Source organism: Pipra filicauda, unplaced genomic scaffold (assembly GCF_003945595.2).
Source record: "Pipra filicauda isolate LSUMZ 115617 unplaced genomic scaffold, ASM394559v2 scaffold116_size3395265_pilon, whole genome shotgun sequence".
NCBI lineage: Eukaryota > Metazoa > Chordata > Aves > Passeriformes > Pipridae > Pipra > Pipra filicauda.
Genome location: NW_024103618.1, coordinates 1,853,537 through 1,875,406, shown reverse-complemented (window position 1 = coordinate 1,875,406; position 21,870 = coordinate 1,853,537). Strand labels below are relative to the sequence as shown.

The 21,870-nt window shown below is 42.7% G+C and overlaps 2 protein-coding genes across 4 annotated transcripts in view; both read left to right on the top strand.

Annotated features, from left to right (window-relative positions):
* Nucleotides 1-5,105, top strand: part of NFXL1 (nuclear transcription factor, X-box binding like 1) — a 47,016-nt gene extending 41,911 nt beyond the window's left edge. Inside the window, exon 22 of the mRNA XM_027717725.2 lies at nucleotides 1,870-5,105. Coding sequence (XP_027573526.2) covers nucleotides 1,870-2,043 — 174 coding nt within the window. The 3' untranslated portion in view covers nucleotides 2,044-5,105. The remainder of the gene's footprint in view (nucleotides 1-1,869) is intronic.
* A 3,391-nt stretch (nucleotides 5,106-8,496) lies between these two features.
* The window catches only part of CORIN (corin, serine peptidase), a 121,799-nt gene continuing 108,425 nt past the window's right edge, over nucleotides 8,497-21,870 (top strand). For 2 of the 3 annotated variants that reach the window (XM_027717710.2, XM_027717708.2), the window contains exon 1: nucleotides 8,497-8,676. In XM_027717710.2, the coding sequence (XP_027573511.1) occupies nucleotides 8,602-8,676 (75 nt within the window). In that variant the 5' untranslated portion in view covers nucleotides 8,497-8,601. The remainder of the gene's footprint in view (nucleotides 8,677-21,870) is intronic. The other variant, XM_039385026.1, reaches the window with a different exon arrangement.

Genomic DNA, 21,870 nt, shown 5'->3' with positions numbered 1-21,870 from the left:
TTTATTTTTAGCCAGGTTTTTATAAAGTTCACTGAGAAAGCAATGCAGTGCCTGTTATATAATTGTTCGAGCCCTGTATTTTAATTCAAATTGCTGCAATTCACAAAGCACTCTGTTTTTAAAACTTACAGATCACAAGTATATAACTATAGAAGCCCCAAATTTTATTTAGTGTCTGTGTAACGTGAAATACTGTCATGTTATCTATAAAACCTTAAGAACTCTGCCCTTGCCTCCAGATTTTGGATTTTGAAAAACTGTTTCATTAAAATACTTTGCTTTTCTAAAGGAGGATTAGCTAGTTGAAAGTAATCTTGTTTCAAATAGGCTGTGTGACTTTGTCTGAAGTTTCCTGCCATATCGTCAGAGAAGAGCCAACAATTTCTGCCTTTATTAGGTACAAAGGAATACACATCAAAATGGGTCTCCTCCTGCTAAGTGGTATCTGGTACAGGAAAGGAAGTAAGAGCTGCTTTGTGAAACTGAAAAATATTTGCTGTCAGGGAAGGAAGACCAAATATCAGGCAATCATCTTGAGTTTCAAGAGAAAATTTTATTTACTGGACTACTACTCTGTGCATTTCCAAAACAGTCTTATTCTTGTTTCTTTAAAGCACTTACCTTACTGTCTTAGTCCCTCTTCCTGGCAGCACTGTAGTAGTAGTAGTCTTGTAGATTTATTTCCTCTCATGGCCAAGCTTTGTGTCTGTTCACTGTCCATGTTTCCTCTGCTTCAGCTCAGTCTTGTGTCTTTTGCCCAGCCAGTCCCGGCTTGCTGCGCTCTGTTGCTCCCACCACTTATCCATTTTACTTCATCTAGCTTCTCTGCTCCCTAGCACCTTGTCCCATGCTTTCTCTAGCAGCTGACAACTTGACTCAAAAATCCAGGTAATTGTCGGACCTTTTCTGGTTTTAGTCTGTCTCAGATCTCCTTTAGAGCGTCTTTTCTGATCTGCCTAGCAATTAAAAGGCTTCTCATTGGAGTTTCATACCAGTCTTCACTCTTTATTCTAGGCTGCCTAGTTCGAGTTTTACTGCAGCTTTGTTCCCTAAAATCAGTTTTGTCTGTATTCTCTTGGTGCTCTTTTAAAAGAATGTGGAGGGCAATGAGGAACAGGGATCAGAGGATCCTATTGTTTATTCCAGACGAGACCCTGAAACTACCATTCTGGGTTGGAAGCCTAGCATTCTTCTTATTTCTGAAATTGCTCTGCTTCTTTTTTGAGCCTAAGGGCATATGCTTCCTATTGAAGGACACTATATACCACCTACAGTCATATGAGTGACTAAATGTTAAGTTTTAACACTTAGCAAATCAAATATTTTTGTGCATGTCTAAGATGCACAATAGCTATTATCTAAAATTTAGCTAAGCATGCAAATGTAGAGAATTGAGGGAAATATGATAGATTTTTAGTTATTTATGTTTTTATTTATCTTTAGCAGAGTGCATCCTTATTACTGGAGGAGGTCTTTGAAGATTTCAGCCTGTGCTCTTATTATGTTATTATAATAGCTTAAATACGTGTGTTTTTTAATACAAAAAATAATGTATTTTTAGCATATTTCATGGAAATAACAATCTCACGTTAGCCTACTATATTCAACCTGAGTTGAAAATCGAATATAAAACTTCAGTTGGCTGCATTTTTGGCAGCGTGTTTTATAGGAAATTAAACAATAGTTTAATGCTTGAAAGGGAAGTGCTTTGTAACTGGGACGTAGTCCTACTGTCTAATCTGTAAGAGATGTATAACTTCCATTGGCTGACAGTTACTTTTATTAAATGTTTTTTTGGAATGTTATTTAAAATTTCCTTATTTTTAATTCTGACAAAAATGTCAACTACTTGTGGTTCTCTTCATTTAGGCTGAGCTGGAAGCTTTCGAAAACAGATTAAAAGGGCGAAGAAAGAATAAGAGAAGAAAAGACGAAGTAGAAGTTGAACCATCATTGTGGCAAAAATACAAGAACCTCATTATGTTGCCAGTGTTTGGAGTTGCTGTTGTGATGGTTGCATGGCTCATGGTCTACAATGGCTGAAAACATCTTAATATTTAATATACCTCAGTTGGACTTTAGGTAGCTATTATTCCTAGAATGTCAATCTGTGTGTAACAGAACTTAATATGCATAGATTATGCGTGTATACTATTTGCCAAGAAAAGTGCAGAGGAGGGAAGAAGTGTCACCTTTTGTGTACTACATACACAGCACGAAACTGAACTCAGACACTGAAAGTAATAGTAGATTTTAATCTACACTGAAGTGCTGATAGTTTGTCTGACTGAGATCTGTTAACATCTCCTCTATTAGTAGTGTTACTTTTCCTTGTCTCCATTTCATAATATTAAGAATAGTTTGGTATAAAATGCTTTATTGAATATATGTTTCCTGTAAAATCAGTTCAGTGGTTTATTGAAGATTAGTGTTCTTATGCTGGTCTTTATGTTGTATCACAAAATAATTTCTGTGCTTCATGTCAGTTTTAATTATGACAACTAACAGGGAACTTTGGATCACTTAGTCTTGAATATTCTGTGGCCTCGTTCAGAGAAAGGAAATATATCACAGCTATATCACAAACAATACAGTGGCCCCCTTACAGACTGCGGACTGTGAGGTTTGTTTTTTCATTGTTTCCCCACCTCCGCTCTTCTTTCCTCAAGATCAAACTAATTGAAAAGTTCATTTAGTGGACAGATACATTGGCTGAACATGGATGTAAAGTAGTTTCAGAGTACAGGGGTGCCTTTTTATCACTATCCCCAAATGCCAACAGCAGAAAAACAATTCAAAATTGAACTTAAGAGTATCACTTGACTGTTTGTATAGATAAATGTCACAGTTGGCAATTTGCACAGGTGTGTGAAAATGTAATTGAATAGTGTCATAATACAGTTAGATGTCATTCTGAAACCATCTGGATGGTGCTTGCTAGTCACATAGAAACTATCTAGCTAAACTTTTAAACGTTTAAATATTTTCTTACTGACAGTTTGGAATACCTCGCTTAAGGTTATAAGTGTTGTTTGGTAGAATTGAGAGGTTTTTATGTAGCTTCAGGATTATTAGAGAAGCTATGTGGTCTCAGTTGAGAGACTGCAAGTTAAATTCAGGAGCAGGGAGAAATCAGAAAACTGAATTTTTAAACCTCTGCTGGAAATTTTATGCTGATACTCAAGCATTACAGGTAGCTACAAAGTGATTACAAGCTCCTGAAAAAAAAACGAGGTGCAAACCCAAAGGGCATTAGTTGCCTTGTAATTCAGGCATATAATTTCATCACAAATCCTGCAAAAGCAATGGGACCATTTCTGTGAATTACTAGAGAAGATTGCAGTTTGCTTGAAGCTCTTTTGGTTGATTTTGACCCACTTGTAAAGGGACCTGGTATTAATTTGAGCATATACCCAATTGTAATTCTGATTCAGCAGCAGGAAAATAAAACAGAAAAGCTGCAAAAAGTCAGTAGCTTTTGATTGCATAGATCAACAATACAGGGAGAAAATCAGTTTCTTATCAATTTTTCACTGAGGTTTGGTGAATGAGGAGAGAGGTGAGGAAAACTTGACAATATTTAACATGCATTGATGCTAATTTATAGTGCTTTATGGGGCTTTTTAGTTGACTTTTTAGAAATGCATATTAGTTATGTGTCAGACCGTTAGTCTTTAAAGTTGTAGAATTGAAATTAAGCCAGGCAAAGTTGCATCTCTATTGAATTTTATTTTCTAGTATAAGAAATAAACCATTTTTCATATTGTTATTTTAATATTTTTCTATAATATTAATGCCTGGGAGATAATTCCAGATATAATAATGTTTTCTTTAAATGCTATTGTGTGACTGCTTATGCCAGTAACTCTTTTTTCACTGAGAGGGAAAGAAGAGATATTTTTGTTCAGCTGAAGTAAAATGTGATGGGTTGTCCAAAAGTACAAAAAGATACCTTTCTGGATGAAATATGCAGATCAACATGAATGAGACCATTGTGGAAACAGAGTTTTATCTTACATGACTATAACTAATTTTTTCTATTTACTGCTACCTTTTGCTTTAAAACAAGTACAGTGGAAAGTTTATCCTTGCCTCTACAACAAAGACGAGAAATATCTCTCTAGAGAGCTATAAAAATGAACTACACTTGTTCTATGTTTGAAGTAGTTCTTAGTATTCTTTTCTGCATATTTTGTAGTATTTGTGTGAAATGCTGAAGAGGAAAAGGCTTCTCATTGATCATCTTTATTATAATAAGAAAGCACAGCAATCTTTAAAAATTCATTCTGTTCATACAGATGCGTGTGGACATATTTCCTTTCTTAAAGAATTAGTAACTCTCCTGAACCTTGCATATGCAAGACATACCTATTTTTGAAATTTTATTCAAAATATATCTGTATATCTTATCCAACCATCTGCATTCTGTTGGTCTGCCTGCTGAACCAGATATTTATTTCTTGGCCTAAAAAAAGTGTGGGGGTTCAAGCAATCTGCAGTTTAATAAATCACTAGTTTTCTACTTGGTTCTTGAAATTATTTTTACAGTTAATTTTTTGCCTTTCTTTGGTTGGAGCTGCATGTTGTCAACAACCTTTGAAGTAAAAGGTACCTATAAAATCACCTGTTATTTAGTATTAATGAAAGATGGTAATTCTAGAAAAGAACTGAACTGAAGGTAGATAGGGTTTCTTTTAGCAATTTATATGTAGCATACTGTTACATAATGTAATGAGGAAATATTTTGGATGTTAACTGTTTACCAAAAAAAAAGAATATTGATAAGTATACATTAAAACAAATTATATAATCTGACCTGCTGTTGAAGGGAAATTACAGTGACAGAAGCCTGACAGTGATTTAACATGGAGAATATTTAGCCATGTGTAAAATGAAAAAACCTGGGGCTCTTCCTGATTCCAGATGCATTCTGGTGAGCATTTATCCTTCTGCTGAACCAAGGTGCTTACAAGTTGTTGGTATATTTGGGATTGGAAACTCCTTGGACAAGTTTGTTCCCTGTAACAATATCAAATCCATTGTGTGTGTTAATTTAATGTAAAAACCAAGTCAGACAATAAACGTATCAAAAACAACTTGAAAAATTGTTTGTTCTCAAGGAACTGGTGTAGTGAAGCAGCAAACCTCCAGGGTAATGAAGACTGACACACTGCAGTGGAAGTTTTAGACATGCTTTTTGTTCCTTTCTCTGGCTGGGATAGTTCTTACTGCTTGAATTAATGCTGGAATTATGTAATCGTGTTCCTTCATATTACTGGTCTGACAAAATTGTGAAAATGGGTTGGGGAAGTTGATTAAGATGAAACATGGGAATGGACTGAGTAGCTGATTTTTTTTGCCTCCTATGGAGAAATATAGCTGGTTATTAGACATTTGTGCTGATCGTAACTACTAGAGAAGGAAATGTTACTATGCAGATAGCCCCAAAATTTGTTCATAAAACCATCTGTGCTTGATTGTGGCTTTAAAGCACTGAGTTTATCATCTCAGTAGTTCAGGCTCCAAAACATATCTGCTCTGTGCCAGCTTTTCTGAGTGATGAGCTTGTGTGTTGTGGGGTTAGAGCACAGAGATGCTGGGTCTGAAAAATGTTCCTGTGCCAGGCAGTGGAAGCTTGATATCTGTGGCAGTTGTTCTCTGGTGTGTGCTTTAGGGTGGAGCATTCTTGCGTGGACAGTTCGTGTGTCACCCTGTCCTTGGTGTAATTTATTTGGATATCCCTTTTCTGCTTTGGTTTCATCCCATTACCAGTTGTTATCTATGGGCATTCAAGTTACTCCCTTTTCTTGCTTCATGAATGTAAATTCGTATTCATGTCTGCTCTTATTTAAGTAAATCAGTCAGTTGCTCTAAAGAATTAGGAAATGAAGAACATGTAGTGATTTGTATTTACTAGGAAAGGAGGGTAAAAATCAGAGAAAATCAAATGAAGTCAAAATAATAATAAGATAATGAGATATTCTTTTTTCCACTAATGGTTAGACATTAATGAACTCCTTGAACACTACATTAAAATGTTCATATGCCATGGTACTGGAAAACAAGTTTCTGGTATGGATAGTGTATGAATATGAGCTCTGTGATGTATCAAACTGAGTCATAAGGTGAAACCGCAGCTGTGTAGAAGTAAGTCGTACTCTGAGGGAACTGTGGCTCAATTCAACCAAGTATTACTTAGAGTAAATAATTGTTGCTCATGCAGTGATTTAAGTGATAAAATTGCCAGCAAAACCAGAACTCAGCTTAGGCTTTCTCTGTGTACTGTACACTGAAGCTGAACCTTGTTGTGAAACTGCAATTTCAATGGCTCTCCTGCTAGAGGAAATTAGTATGAGATTAGGAGTCAAGATTGGCTTGGGGGTTGGAATTCACAGTTCTCCAGCTGAAGAGAAGCCATCCTTCAGCCAAGGCCAAGCTGGCTTTGTCAAGCTGAGCTTTGTCCTGCACCTCTTAGATTTAAGTTTTCATTTTCTATTAGAATTTTTGACTACCTATTATTAGGGCTACCTGATCTCTGTATAATACTGTTATGAATAACAAATTATGGTTTGATTCCTCTTTTTATCAGCATTATAGCACAAAATATTTGTTGTTTTACATTAAGCAGTTTGAAGATTTTGCATAAATGCTCTTGTTGTTTCTCTTTCCATGCTTTTCCTATTTTTTGTGCAATTGTTTTAAAACCAAAACCACTGTTTTCCTCCAGAGCAGACTTTGGTTGGTTAGTTAAAAAAACGCAGGACCATGAGGAGAAGTCTCTTAAGTACATTGGCACTCTAGAAGCACAGAGTGCGTTGTCTCTGTACCATAAACTTTGCACTCAAAGTAAGAGGGCCTAAATCATATGGTATTGAAATACAGACATCTGGAAAAGAAGCTGGGGGAAAAAAGGCTAAGAGGTGTTCACCTTATTTATTAGCTTATTTATATATTCTATATAAACATATGGAATATTATATGTATAAATTTAGAAATATAAACAAAGTCTATATATGAGGGTTATCACCCTCACTGATAGCCAAGAGTGGTGACACAGCTAGCAGCCATATTCATGGCGAAGTGGTTGTTCACTTTTTAAAATGTTTTCTAACTCACATTTTGAATGATAGCATTTCAGAAGCACTCAGTCATGCACAGTAAAATACTGGCAGCATTCCTCGTTTACAGATGTCATCTCAGAACCCAGCCGCTGTGCCAGTGACATTTTTGTGACTCTTGGAAGGGTCCTGAACTGTTTCCGTTTTGGTAGCACCCACTTCCACTGATTTTGTCCTGGTTTTTGTTTTGCCTTTTGTCCTGTCGACTTTATCATTCTTGAATAGTGCTTGTGAGCTCCCTTATGTGCACAGACCGAGACTTGACATCTTTGGATACAGGGAAGAGAGGATAAATATATCAAATGCAAGTCTTAAAAGCCGATGTCTCATGGGGGTGGGGCATTTGCTCTGTAATTTGCAGCTTCAGGTCGCACTTGTCTCTTCGCCTGAGAGCTTTGCTTCAACATATTTGCACCAACCAACACCTTCCTCCAGCTCCGGATCGCTGGGGCGGGTCACGGCCTGATCCGGCGCGGGGACAGATGTAGTGTCCCCGGGTCGCCGCTGTCCCCCCGCGCAGCGCTTCTTCGGATAGGAGGGACGGGGCACGGCGGACTTGTCGCCAGGGGGCCGGGACCGGAGCCTCCTGCGGGGAAGGAGCTGGAAAAAACTGTCGTCGGCTCCGGGAGAGCCTTCTCCCGCCGGAGCCTCTTCCCCTCCGCTTCTGCTGTGCCGGCGCCTCTTTCAGCTCTCTTTGGAGCTGAGGATGGGCTGGGAAAAGCGAGCCTCTGTGCTAGGGAGGAAAGCGTTGCAGTCCCTGTGCGAACGAAACTCTCTGTCCCTGGGGTAAAATGAAAACATGACCGTAACGTAAAATGAAGCGCAGTCGGAAGGCAGACACGTTCTCTAGCGCCCAGGGATGTCCACCTGGGAAGCGCTGATGAATGAACGGACCCACGCTTGCCATTCCCCGCTCTGAACTCTGCGCTTTGACGCGAGGGGCCGGGAGTACCGGTAGGTCCATGGGCTGTGCTGGCTTCTGATCGCTCCGGCCGCAAGTGCTCATCCAGGCGGGCCGGCGAAGCGCCGGCGAGCCAAGGTGAGGGCTGCGAGGGGTTCTCGGCCCGCACATCGTCCCTGGCCCAGGCTTGTCTTGCCACCTGAAGCCCTACGCGGCGTGAAGACGCGTCCCTGATCGGTGGCGGAGAACGGGGGGGAACAAAAGCTGTGCCCACTTCATCCGCCGTCCCTGAGGGACGGCTTTAGGGCGAAATTAGCAAGTGGGCTGTCTCTCAGCGCGTCCCAAAGGGGTAGAGCCTTGTGTGCAAAAGGGGTGGGGATGTGGCTCTTTCTCGCGGAGGTTTATTATTATTGGGTGGAGGAGGAGGGAGGGAGAGTCGGCCGAGAAGACAAAATGCGGGGACTCCCCCCGCCCGGCAAGCGTGTCTCTGCGGGAGGCGGGAGGAGGCGGCTCCTCGGAGACCGAGGTAGAGAAGGGTGAGGGGGACAACCAAAGTGGAGAGGGATCAGCACCAGCCAGAGCATGCTCTCCACGCAACAGTTCCCTGCCCTGCCTGCGGAGGAGGAGCGCTACCGGCAGGTCCTCTCCGCCAGCCGGGTAAGGCGAGCCTAAGGGCGCTCCCCTCCGTGCGTGGGGCCGCCTGGGGACCACGGGGCCGGGGAATTTTGAGGGCGGCTGCTCCGCTGCTCGGCGACCCCTGAGCTGCGGGCGGGGGCAGCGCGCTCAGGGGACACTCCCGGCCGCCGCTGGTCCTGCGGGGAATCCCCGTGCGCGGCGCACACCCTGCGCTGCCGCGGCGTGGTTGAGCGGCAGGTTCCTCGGGCAAGAGAAGGGCGACCCGAGCCCGCCAATCTGTCGTAGCGAGAGCGGACCTGTGGCTCGCAGGCAGGGACGATGCCCTGCCCCGGGTGGCGCGGCCCGGGGGACGGCCGGGGACAGCGACCGCCCGCGCCCAACCTGCCGCGATGGGGCCGTCCCGGAGCGCTCCAGTGCCGAAACTTGCGCGGCTGTGCGGGGCCGCGTTCAGAGGCGCGGGTTGCAGGTGAGCCGCTCGTTGTTAGCGTCTCATGGAGAGCCGAGAGGCGCCCTCTCCCCAGATCTCTCACGAAGTCAGCGGGGATGATCAAGGGGGTCGATGTGCCTGTTAATTGCTCTGCTGCTGGAAAGACTGCGGAGGAGGTGGCCGAACCCGAGGGCAACAGGTCCGGCTAGGATTTGCAGGAGCAAAATTTGGATTTAGCCTCTGACAAGACGGTCATGGCAACCTCCATCGGAGACCGCGCTCCCGGAGAGCCGATGCACCGTGACCCCGGCGCAGGAGCGGGAGCTGACTTTACCCTTGCGTCGGTGCAGCCTGGGGTCGAGTGGAGGAACACCTTCCCCTCCTCTCGCCCCCTGCTACGGCTGTCTGGCGGGATGGTACCGCTGGCCGCAACCACCCACAGGGGGAGGTCATCCCATGAAGCAGTTAATCCTTGCAGGGAGAATCAGCACACTTGTGTAGTTGGAAGTGTCCGAAGGGGATAGCGCGGGCGTTGGCAGTGTCCCAGCACGCTCCTGGAGGAGGGACGAGGGGGCGAAGGAGCTTTCTTTGGCCGCCTTTGTGGGAGAGGCGGCTGACGCGCTAGTGCGAACCTGCAGGGTCAGGCCCTCCAGCCTGCCCGTCCCTCCGCTACTCGGGGCGCAGGTTGTCCCCCGGTGTCCCCGGTGCGGGTGGCGCTGACAGAGGAGCAGGCACGGCGGGGACCGCAGGTGGAGAACGGGGCCAGGGGCAGCGTTCCCCGTGACAGTGCCGGTGTGAAGCCCGCGGCTAGCGAGCGGGAGCGTCCGCCGGCAGGGCTGGTGTCATCTCTCTCCGCCGGCAGGGCTGGCATCCCTTTCCGCCGCCGGCCAGGACCGGCGAGGGGGAGCACAGGAGTGCTCAGCCTGATGCGTGGCACTTGCGGAGAGGGCGTCGGAGCCTCCTGTGCTGTCACGGCGATCGTGCGCGATCGAAATGGCACTGCAGCTGGTTTCACAAGTTTGTAAATACGGCAGTATACTTTGGTAGTATCGTCACTCCACTTGATTTAAAATGCAGAACCTTTGGACGCATTTCATGGCAGGCGATTAATTAATTAACCTTTATTTTAAATTATTAGAAGTCTGGCTGAGATGGTGAAACTCTTAAGTGAAATCAAATATCTAGAGCTTTTAATGCATTCACGGGGTCTCTTGTGAAGTTTTAGCTTTCAGCAGTAAGAATATGGTAGTGGATTTTTCCATATGGCCACTTACACACTCCCTGTGTTCCTAAAAGATGGACCACTCAGCAGGATTAAACTTTTAGTTTGTTTTTGTAATGAATGCCCTAGTTGGAGATCTCTGTTATAAGCTTCTCAGGTATTGTGACACAGACAGCTATGAATTAGTGTCACTGAGGTAATCCAAGCAATTATAATCCAAGCAACTGTAGTAATACAGGGAATTAAAGAACCATTCTGCTTCTGTGTCTCTGTAAAAGCTGGTGACATCTCCAGAGCATCTTGGACATCAAGGCTCTTTAGGAAACTGAGTCCTCCTCCAGGTGAACAAAGAAATCCTAAACAATGTTCAAGCCTCCTTTAGATAGCAAATGCCTGTGACTTTTCTTCTCTCCTCTGTTTAAGGAGTACCCCAACAGGCAGATGGGTGCTCTCAGATTCTGGCTGTGGGGAAGCCCGGCCCTTTCACCCTGCATGTAATCCTCATTTAGCATGCATTTTCAAGGAAGCTACCAGCACTCATTTTCCTGAGAAGCCTCTCGTGGTAGTGAGCCAGGCAGCCCAGCTCACTTGCCCAGATTAGGATAGTCTGCTTGTGCACTTAGTGTCTCATGGGACCATCAGGACAAAATACTGTTTTTCCTGTCTTTTGGAACTGTAACTATAAAATACTGAACAAAACTTTCACTTCTTCGCCAGAAGTCTTTGCTGGCACTTGACAGTCTGTAGATAATTTGAGTGTTCAGTGAATCAAAAGTACTGTTTGAAATGTGTCATGATTGGAGGTGTTCTATAAAATGTGCAATGCACACAGGGCAGTTTAATGTATCTGTATTATTGGTTGACTATTAGTTATGTATTAGATGATGTCTGCAGATACAAATGAAAGCCAGGACTGTTTGTAGTGCCAATAATTAAAAATGCAGGCTTACTTGAATGCAGGAGTTGCTTTTGTGTTGCCTTTTTTTTTTTTTTCTGCTAAGCTTATATACATATTTAGGTCTTAGCACTCAGCTCCCTTGAGGAACATTACTATTACTGTCCTGCCATTATACTAAGTCCATGTATTTGCAGACACATAGTTTCTTGTCATTACTTGTGCGGCCATACAAGGAGCGAGTGCAGAGGCTGAGGTGGATAAGCACCTAGGCAGAAATCTCATTTGTCTGGAGGAGAACGGTCCTTCCTAGAGAAGGTGGAACAGGCAAGGGAATGTTGGAATAATTATACTGGGCAAAAAAGCCAAGTGGCTTCTGCTCTCACCACTACTCAACTACTCCAACCAACAAATACTGAACTCTGAACATACTCTTCAGACACAAGCAGGAAGACAGTGCTTCAATCGGTGTGTCTCAGTGGCTGTTTGAGCTCTGTGTTTGCCATGCTGAGGCCCAGCAAACTGAGGTCATTCCAGTCCAGTAGGCACAATACAAGCACTATAGACGCTTCTTTAAGAGGTGGGAACCGTGGCTTTGCCCCCACCTGGACCAGGAGGCCCTGGATACCAGGTATCTACTTCCAGGCTGAAGATCACTTGCTATTAGGCAGTTACATGCAGTGGCACTCCTGGTCGGGTCTGGTCAGGTTTTAAAAGATGGTGGCTATGGCTACATTGTGTGGGAAGAGTTTGAATCCTGTCAGCGTGTCAGGTATCCTCAGCAAGTGCTTACAAGGCCAGATGAATGTCTTGTTTCTGAATGCCAGCCAGGGTTTGGCAGGGGTGGATGTCGGCCACTTGCAGCAGAGCAGTTTTAGACTTGCACATGCAGCCTAGGCCCGTCCAAATGTGGCTGCCAGACCCCTTCCTGATTTTTAAATGCCTTCAGGATGAAGCAGCTAAGTAAGCAGCAGGGCTTGAGAGGGACAGTCTGATTACAGTTTGAAATTTTCATGTTTGTAGTCTGTTCCAGTTTCTTTCCCTATAGAAAAGAAATGGACCATATAAATGGCAAGCTGGGTACATATGGTTCTCCAACCGCAGGAGAGAAAGGTGGATAATAACCCCTTGTGAAATGACGGATTGTCACAGAAGGACAAGGAAAGCTCCTTGTAAAGGTCTTCACGCACAGAACTGCCTCTGAAGACAGTATCCAATCTGCTCCAGCCTGACTACTCTCATTGGCTCTGAATTTTTAATTCTAGTGGCCCTCCACAGTCTCATCCAGAACTGTACTGAGCCTCAGTCTGAGTGGCAGGGCACAAGAGCCACCCAGCAAGTGCTGGGATCTGTAACTGGGGATGTTACTAGGTGTGTGAGGTGGATCCTCACTTCCCGAGAGGCTGCACGAGGAAAAATGTGGGGAAGAAAGGAAAAGAGGAGCGCCTGGGCCTTGCCGGGGTGGCTCACCTCCTTGTCTCTCGTGGCAGCCCCCGTGTCCAGGCACGGCCCCTCTCCCCGGCCGTGAGGGGCGGGCGGGGGCGCGGGTCAGGCCGGGTAGTTCTGGGGCTTCCCCGCCGCACACACCCGCCTTGCCCGGCTCTGCTGAGGGGCGAGGGGGGGCTGCTTCGCGGGGGCCTCTCCCAGTCCGCAGCCCCGCGGCAGAAGAACACGATGCCGATCGCATCCCTTCCCTCAGTCCTCCGCCCTCTATAAATAACTCTGGCTGGGCTGACCTGTCAGATTCCCCCGGCAGAGCGGATCCCCTGACCCTGGCCGCCTGCACTGGAAAGTCTGAATGCAAAACATGCCGTAGTAAAAATAGAGCGGCCGGGGAGCCCCGCCGGCAGGTCCCAGCGGCTCCCGGTGCCGCCCCGGCCCTCGCCACCCCCTTGGAGCTCCTGGCTCCCATCAGCGCTGAGAGCTCCCCCCTGCTCCCAGATCCATGTGCGCTTTTGGGCCCCAGTGGTGAGAATGCTTTTCTCGCTGTCAGATGGAAGTCTCGTTTCTGCTGTGGAACAGATAGTTCCCTTCCAGGTAGCATTTTAAATTTCGGCTTGTCTTTCTAATCAGCAAACATGAAAGAAATGGGGATAATGGCTTAATATCCTAAATGTAAAAATAATAATGAGACGACTGTCAAGCAAGACCTTGTCTTTTCAAAAAGTGATGAGAGTGTCACTATTTCTGAAGTCTGAATTAGATTCTGTCCTTGCCTACCTTGTGCAGACAACTGTTCCCCTGGAGGGATAGGGTCTCCTTGGCTGTATAAATTATAAGCCATTATAATTTAAAGCAATGCTTGCAATTAATTTGTGCATTATGCTGTTATTTCTGGTTGTTTTACCTGTGAAATCTGAATATCTGGAGGTTAAAGACAAAAAGTCCTGTCTGACTGCTGCTATGCCTTCTCCTTGAGATGCATCCATGTCACAGTTCTTGGCCCTCAGTGCCTGCTGGAGCACAACCTACTGTGGGGGTGGTGGTGGGATGGCCTCAGCACTGCACATCTACTCTCTCACCCCTCACCCCTCCTGTGGATGGGGGAGAAAATAAGAATGAGAATGAGAAGCTCATGGTCAAGATAAAGGCTGGGAGATTGCTTCCTGATTACCATCATGGACAAAATAGACTTTGATGGAGTAAATTAGTTTGTTACTGATTAATATTTAATTACTGATTCAGGTATTATGAAACAACAACAAAAGAAGAAGCAAACATTAAAACGCTTCAGGAAAACACCTTTCCTCCCACCTTCCTAGGCTCAGCTTCACTCCAGACTCCTCCCCCCTTGCTTTCACCACAGGTGGCACTCAGTCCCTTCAGTGAGGCAATGAGCAGTGCAGGGAAGGACTGTGGTTCTTCTCTGCTTCTCCTTTCTTCTCACTCATCCTCTGCTTTGGTGTGGATCCTGCATGGGCTGCAGTCCTTTTGGGAATATTTACTCTACCATGGAGCACCCTATCCCGCTTCCCCTATTCCCAAATCATGAAGGGATGAACTGAATATCGTGTGCAATTTTGTGCACCACAACGTAAGAAAGATATTAAGCTACTAGATAGTGTCCAAAGGAGGGCAATGAAGATGGTGAAGGGCCTCGAGGGGAAGCGGTATGAGGAGTAGCTGAGGTCACTGGGTCTGTTCACCCTGGAGAAGAGGAGACTGAGAGGAAACCTCATTGTGGTCTTCAACATCCTCATGAGGGGAAGAGGAGAGACAGACGCTGATCTCTTCTCTGTGGTGACCAGTGACCGGACCTGAGGGAATGGCCTGAAGTTGTGTCAGGGGAGGTTTAAGTTGGATATTAGAAAAAAGCTCTTCACCCAGAAGGCGGTTGGGTGCTGGAACACGCTTCCCAGGGGAGTGGTCACAACACCAATCCTGACAGAATTCAAGAAGCATTTGGATGATACTCGGGCTCATGGTGTGACTCTTGGGGATGGTCCTGTGCAGGGCCAGGATTTGGACTTGATGATCCTGATGGGTGCCTTCCAGCTTGGCAGATTATGTGATTCTGTGATCCTTCAGTTCCTTTTCATCACCTCTGTCATTAGAATGAAAACCCTGCAACATCTGCTTCTTTGGGTGCCACACAGTTTACAATTCTCTGTTTTTATTAGTGTTGTTGCCAGCAAAATGTAGTTTTTTAGCACTTTGCCCTATAGAAAGTGAAAAGAGGCTGAAAATCAGATACTGACAGATGTCCTTTGGAATGGTGAAGTTTATGCTGTGATGGTTCAAGCCCTGACCCTGGGGGACAGCTCCTGTAAATCTGGGGGAAAAAAGACTGTCAAGTTGCATCATGGCAGGTGCTCCAGTAAGCTACTGCTCTTCCTGAATTCCAAGGCTCACTTTTTCTTGCAAAAGGTATGTTTTCTATATTGAACATTTAATTCATCTTCACCTTCCTTAAGGGAAAGGAAACGAAGGTAGAGTTTCCTTTTTTGGGACCCCATCAGATTGCATCTACTCCAATTTATGTGTTGTAGTTCAGATAGATCCCAATGTGATCTCAGTGGATGGTGCTTGTGCTTCGGGACCAACTGGTCCCAGACTTGTCAAAGTCTGTCTTTCCCTTCTTCTCTTCCTAAAAACTGTAACACTCAGTTCTGCCATATACAGAACCTAGTGTTTTAAATACTAATGTGCTAGAATCTTCCAATGACTGATTTGTTTGATGCTAGAGAGATCTGACTTAACAATGATTTAGCAGTAGCAGTAATTGCCCAGAGCAATTCCTATACTGTTTGTCAACCTAAAAGAACTAGTTTCAAAATAACCTATACTGTCATTCCAGTATTACTGTGAGTTACTTGAGAACGTCATAGACTTGGGAAGCATTTACTAAGGAAAGAGACACTCATTTTTTCCCCTTACTGCCTCTGAATGAAGCAGTAAGAAATCACTTCCATGCTCCTTGCATTGTTCATCTCATTAGATTTCAGAAAGTAGTCAGGTCATTCTCTTGGGAATAAAAACACTGGTAACACTGAGGAGTTTTTCATCCCATGTCTCTCAGACCCGCAGCTCTGCATTAATGTAATAATACAGCATATAATTGTAAAACACAGTTGTGTCTGCTCCGGACTTCCATGGGCAAGTGGTACGACATGGAGATTTCTTCCATTGCTCTTGATTCTCACGTCATATCTTCTGCTGTATGGATTATTTTGCCTATGTTAAAGTTGTCCTGAAACTAGTGGGACCTGGAGATTATAGAAACAGCACATACTGCAGTGCTCAGACTTTCTCCAGCTTCCTGCCTTTTTGCATTACCAGGAAGAAACACAGACAGCTGAGGCCACCTTGCCTTAGCAGCTTGTGCGGTTTTGCCAGGACATAGTATTGAGGGACAGTTTATTGTTTAAAAGATGCTAGTTTTCTGCATCTGCAAATATGGTCCAAATAGATAATATATCTCAAAGAATGTCAGGAACTGTAGAGTAAGTAGCTATCTTTCTTTTGTTTGTGTGTTGTTTTTTTTTAATTTTATTTTCTCTCACCTTGTTTTTTCACTTATAGCAACTATGTAACAAAAGAATTAACTAATAAGTGCCTTTTATAAGCTTTGGTTTGTCCCTGATCAGCCATTTTAAGGGAGTAAGCTTAAATAATTTGTAGTGCATGTAGACAAGGATGGAAAGGAAGTCTGAAATGAAGACTGAATGTGTTTAAAAGTTGTTAACAATTCTTTTTCCCTATAAAGTCAGAGATATGAAAGAGTGTTGATGGTGGTCTGGAAGGGCTAAGAACCCAGGTGGTTTCCATTCACTTTTTTCTCATCATCGATAGGAGTATTCTGCGACTCTTGGAGATTTCCAACGAAAATGTAAATGGGAGGAAACCTGGCATCTGTTCTAGGGATGACAAATTGAATATTCCTAGCCATAAATACAGTAGGATTTTTCTTCTTTGACAAAATAATTCACCAGATTGTTATTGTTTCAGTGACTTGGAAGTTTTTATTCCATAAATCCTTATGTGATCCATAAAACTTTAGTACTACATCAAAGTCATAGTCCAGTGTGTACACCAATGTAAGTGCCTTTTTAACCCACTTAATCTTGAGTTTTCTGTATCAGCTCCTTTTTTCATATTTTCAACAATAATGAATAGGTTTAATCTCTAGTCACCTCTCCAGTTATTTCTGTCAAGATGTCCTGGTAGTTTCAAAAAATATCCTCCTCTTTCTGTATTTTCTTCTACTGAAGCAAAATATTCAAAGATGATCTGTTTCTGAACAAAGTGATATCCTATTGAAAAATGAATGACTCATCTCTAAATTTCATAGGTAGTAGGTTATCAACCTTTGAGATGTTGTGTAAGTCCATTTTCATCTTTGGGAGGAGGCCAAATAAAAATCCAGCTATGCTGAACAGATAAAACTTTGCTTTTACACTCCATCATGTTCTTTCCTTTGATTAATATTGCTGCTGGTCTTATCCCTGGTCCAAGGGTTAGTTCAGAAAAAAGTCAATAAAGTTAACATTACACATTCAAATAATAATGTTTAATTTTTCTTAGCAGATGTTTATAGTGTAAGAATAATTACACATTTTAGTGAAAAATTAATAAGAAATGCTTGAAACATAAGGAGACAAATGCTTCTAAGAAGATTCATGCACTTTTTAGCTTGTATTCTAGTTTAGCATCCAATTCATGTAACTGAAAACTTTTGGTTTTAAATAAGTTGCGCAGTTGAATAATCAGCAATACACATGGCACATACATAATGTAGTGATCACCTTCAAGTTCAGAAGGCTAAGTCTACTGATCAAGCAATAATGGGAAAAAAGGTTATGTCCAATTATGAGGTCTAATTGCCTTGTGTGGGAGGGGGATTCTGATGGGATTTCTACACAAGGGGTGGGTGATTGATACACTGAATGGGAGCCTGCCTGACAGGCAGGATTTCTTTTTGTTCCTTCTAGTTTTCCAGGCTTGAAAGCTGCTTTTAAGAGGAAGTTTTCCTCTGACTGTATGCCTCCACCCCCTCAAAATGTTTGGGTTTTTTTCAAAATTTTTTTATTGTCACAAATTAGGCCACTAGGATTTTTTTTTAAAGTTTTTTTTATGGTTTTCAATTTTGCTTTCCGGTGCTAATGGCTCTAATCCAGACATCTGCTCACTGAATTCCAGGCAAAACAGGAACCTGAAGTGAGTACTGTGTTACTCCCTGCCTGCTGGGTTGTAGTTCTCAGCAATGTGTAACCAGAGGCTTGCCACCGCTGTTCAACTTGCTTAGCAAACCTCAATGCAATGAACATCTGGGTAGTCAGGAAAGCATTAGAGTAGTGTCTGGGTGTGTTCAGAAAAACAGCATGGCACTGTGGAAACTTCTATGAGAAGTTTTCGCAAGCCTTAGCAACTTAAAGAAAACTAATAACTCCTAAAGCCTAAATTCTGCATTAATTAAAGATTACTTTCCCCAAAATACTTTCCCACTGCCTGCTAAAGTGGGCTGAATGGGTGTTCATGTTCTGGCATTGAGAAATATAAGATAATGCTAACCAGAGTCTAGTTCTTAAAATGAATGCCTTCAGTTTTTGAAAAATCTTTGATATCTTCCATATGTTTACTGAATCTTGCTCATATTAAGAGGCATGGCAACATCACACATCTTTGCCACCAGCTCTGAGCGATGAAGAAGAGACAGCTTAGAATTGTAGTAAGTTTGCCATCGGCTGTACGATTTCCTAATCTGAACATTCTTGAAAATTCAACAAAGTTCCATTGTGAATGTGGGAAGCATCCCCATAGTAGTCACAAGTTTACATCAGTGAAATTATAAATAACTGTAAATATATATAATATATGTAAACCATCATCAATTATGCCAAAGCAGAATCATTATTCAGCAACACTTCTTTTTAAAAAAGAGGAAATTAAAACATACTGGTGCTGAAGAGTGATACTGCTGTTCTCTAGTAGTGATAAATATCCTTTTTTCCCTCTCTTCTAATTAAAATTTTGAAAAGTGGTCAGTACTGACCATATATGTTGGCTAATGGAGTGTCTAATTCTCATTTATAATGAGATGGAGAGCAGTTAGTAGTGTCATGTTCTTGACACATGGAATCCAAGAAGATTCTTTTTTTTCCACTTGCACCCTTTTACATGAAATGTTAAGCATTGATCACCTGTAATGGAGGATCAAGGTCAATAGTTTTCTTGTCAATAACTTTCTGATTTCTAAATAAAATATTTTCATGGAGACTAAGTATTACATTATTTATTTCTATTTATTTTGATATCAAATAGATGTTTTGAAAGTGCCTTTGTAATGCACTACATTGCCAGCATTGAACAGTGGAGCCTTTTTCAAAAGAACTAGATGGAATGAGAATAAACTCCTCAGAACATCAGATCTCCTGGCTGTAGTGCCTGTGTCTCAGTGATCAACTTATTTCCACCTCCCTCAAGCCTTCAGAAAGGAAAGAATGAATTATGAAAGAGAAGTTGCACCAGAAGCAAGCTCTCTTAAATTGAGCATACCCTGTAAGATAGTAACTTGGATGCTGGTAACACCACTGAGAAATGGATCTGTCATCCTGGACAAAAACAGATTTGGAACTCAGTGTGTCAGTGGCTCTGATAGCTGGTTGTACCTCAGCTACAAAATTTGAAGTGAGGGTGGGTTATGTCTGAGGTATCTGCAGTCACACTGGACAGCACCGTAAGCACTCATTAAAGGAGACATAGCTTGGAAAGTGGCAGTGAAGGCTCTCAAACACATCGATAACTGGAACACCATAGGTGTGTTTGGGTTTTGTCTCAGCAAACTTCCCCCTGGCTCTATCACAAACTGAAGCTAGAGCGGCATCAGAACAATTGTCACAGAGCTGGGTGTCACATACCTGAATGTCACCTTGTCTTTTCTGAGCTTCTGCCTATCTCCACAATTTCCCAGTCCCAGAGTTGTCTCCGTGGCTCACCAAGCTGCTGAAATTGTCAGGAGTCAAGAATCCCAAATTTGTGCAACAGAAATGAAGAATACGACATCAGTATTCATTAGTGTGAATGTCATCACTTTTGGTGATGCCTGGTTTGCATTTTTACAGCACTGTGTCTCAAATTGAAAAGTCACCTGAACAGAAATGGTCAGTGGGTCCTTATGGTAGTCTGAAAGGCAAAAAAAAAATCACCTTATTTTACACATTGCATCTTCTTTAACAGAGATGAAACATCACTGACACAGTTACACTTTCATTACTTTAAGTGAAAATGTATGTCAGGAAGGTTAAATGTCTTTCAGGTTTCTACTTCAGCAAAGGAATCCGGCTGGCCAGGGCATCTAGGACCAGCCAAATGTTTCTTCTGGAATGATGTGGCCAGCTTTATATGGCATCTCCCTTACTTGGATACTGTGTATTTCAGATTGGTTAACTTCACGAAAGGGAAATTAAAATTAACTTCGAATTAATTACTTCAGCAATTTGTAATTTGTCTGAGGATATGGAATTTCCTGGGAGAAATTACAAGGAATTACTTGGACTATCAGGAAAAGTAGTGCATTCCATTGTGCAAATAACAATTCATATGATAACATCCTTCTCATATTTGCTGCCTTGCTGTATGAAGAGGGTTGTTTGGGTTGTTTTATTTTTCTGCCTTACTGCATGTGAAGGTTTTGTTTTGGTTTTGTTCTTTGCTGCATGAAAAGTTTTTTTCCTCTGAATGGCACTATTTACTTTCAGAATAAATATGACACTTCTGTTCTTAAATTTGTGTACACTGGAATTTGAGTACTATTTGTATTTGCAGACAAAAGCTGCTTAGTATCTAGTTTCTTTTGCTGTCCACATTCATTCTTTAGGGTCCATTTCAGTTTGGCTCTCTGATTCCTGTAGCACTGAAAACGAAAGATTATGCAACTTTTTGCTTGTTTGTGTTTTTAGCATGTGACTTTGTACATTTGGAGGATTTACCTTACACTTTCTATTTGTTATAGTGACTGTTAAAGTATGGTGTTATATTTCTTGACTATAAAGTAGTCAGAGATGCATTGCTGACTCATAATATTCATGTGAACAGGACAGAACTGATAAAAAATGTAGACCATTTGCAGCTTCTGTTACTTGTTCCCAGGCATTTGAATATTATGAGTCCATCAAGAAAAGCTCTAACAATGAGTATGGTTAAATTTATATCTATCTGTCTATCTATCTATATATATCCATCTCTATAACGCTGCTGATGCTTTTGAGAAAGCACACAGGATCACTCTTGAGGAGAGAAGACAATGCAGAAAGAATCGTGCCTTGCAGAATATACCACCTAAGGAGTCTTTCTGCTGTGCCTTTTGCAATCGGACGTGCCTGTCTCATATTGGCCTTTTTAGCCACCATCGTGCTTGTAACAAGCGTGGGTAGAGCCCTCCCCAAATCTTTGTTCGCAAAGCCCAGCCATGATGATGATGATGATGATGTATATATGCTGTTTTGTGCTTAAACATTGACACTTCACACGCTCAGTTTGTGGCGTTTATGGCTACACTCTGTAGCCATAAGAAGTGGGAGCCATCTTCCCTTCATGGGGAAGGGAAGGCTGTAATGGCTGGTATGGTCATGTGAATCCAGTATCTAGAGCTTTAAGACCAGTATCATGAGAGCTGATAAAATCACAGGAGCTGACAACTGAGTACTGCTTCAATATTAGAAGGGGAACAATATCAAAGATATGGAAAGAACTGCAGATAGTTTTCATAATCTAACATATTTTCCATACATGAACTATTGCTTGGCTGAGCAGCAGATTCTTCAGTGGCATTATGAGGACTTCTACAAAGCCATCTGTTTACTGCCCCCTAATGACATTCTTTCTGCATTTCATGGTTGTACTTGTCTTCTTTCCACTTCTTTCTGGTATAAACACTATGTAGTACTTTGGTAAGGCTTGCTTGAGATATTTTAATGCTTCTGATACAACAGTTGTCTTCTACACTTCTGTGTATAGGCCCATCATGCACAGAAGATACTGACAGTAGGCAGTTAGCCCTAATGATATTTCTTTATTGGGAGAACATCTGTTAGGTTTTTGGTGACTACAGCAGGAGATATTTTTGTCAAGTGCTTATACCATGATTCAGGCTGTTTTATAGACTAGTAACTTAGATACTTTGTGTCTAAAAGGAAAATTGCATGCTACCATAGGCTTTTTACCCATAAATCT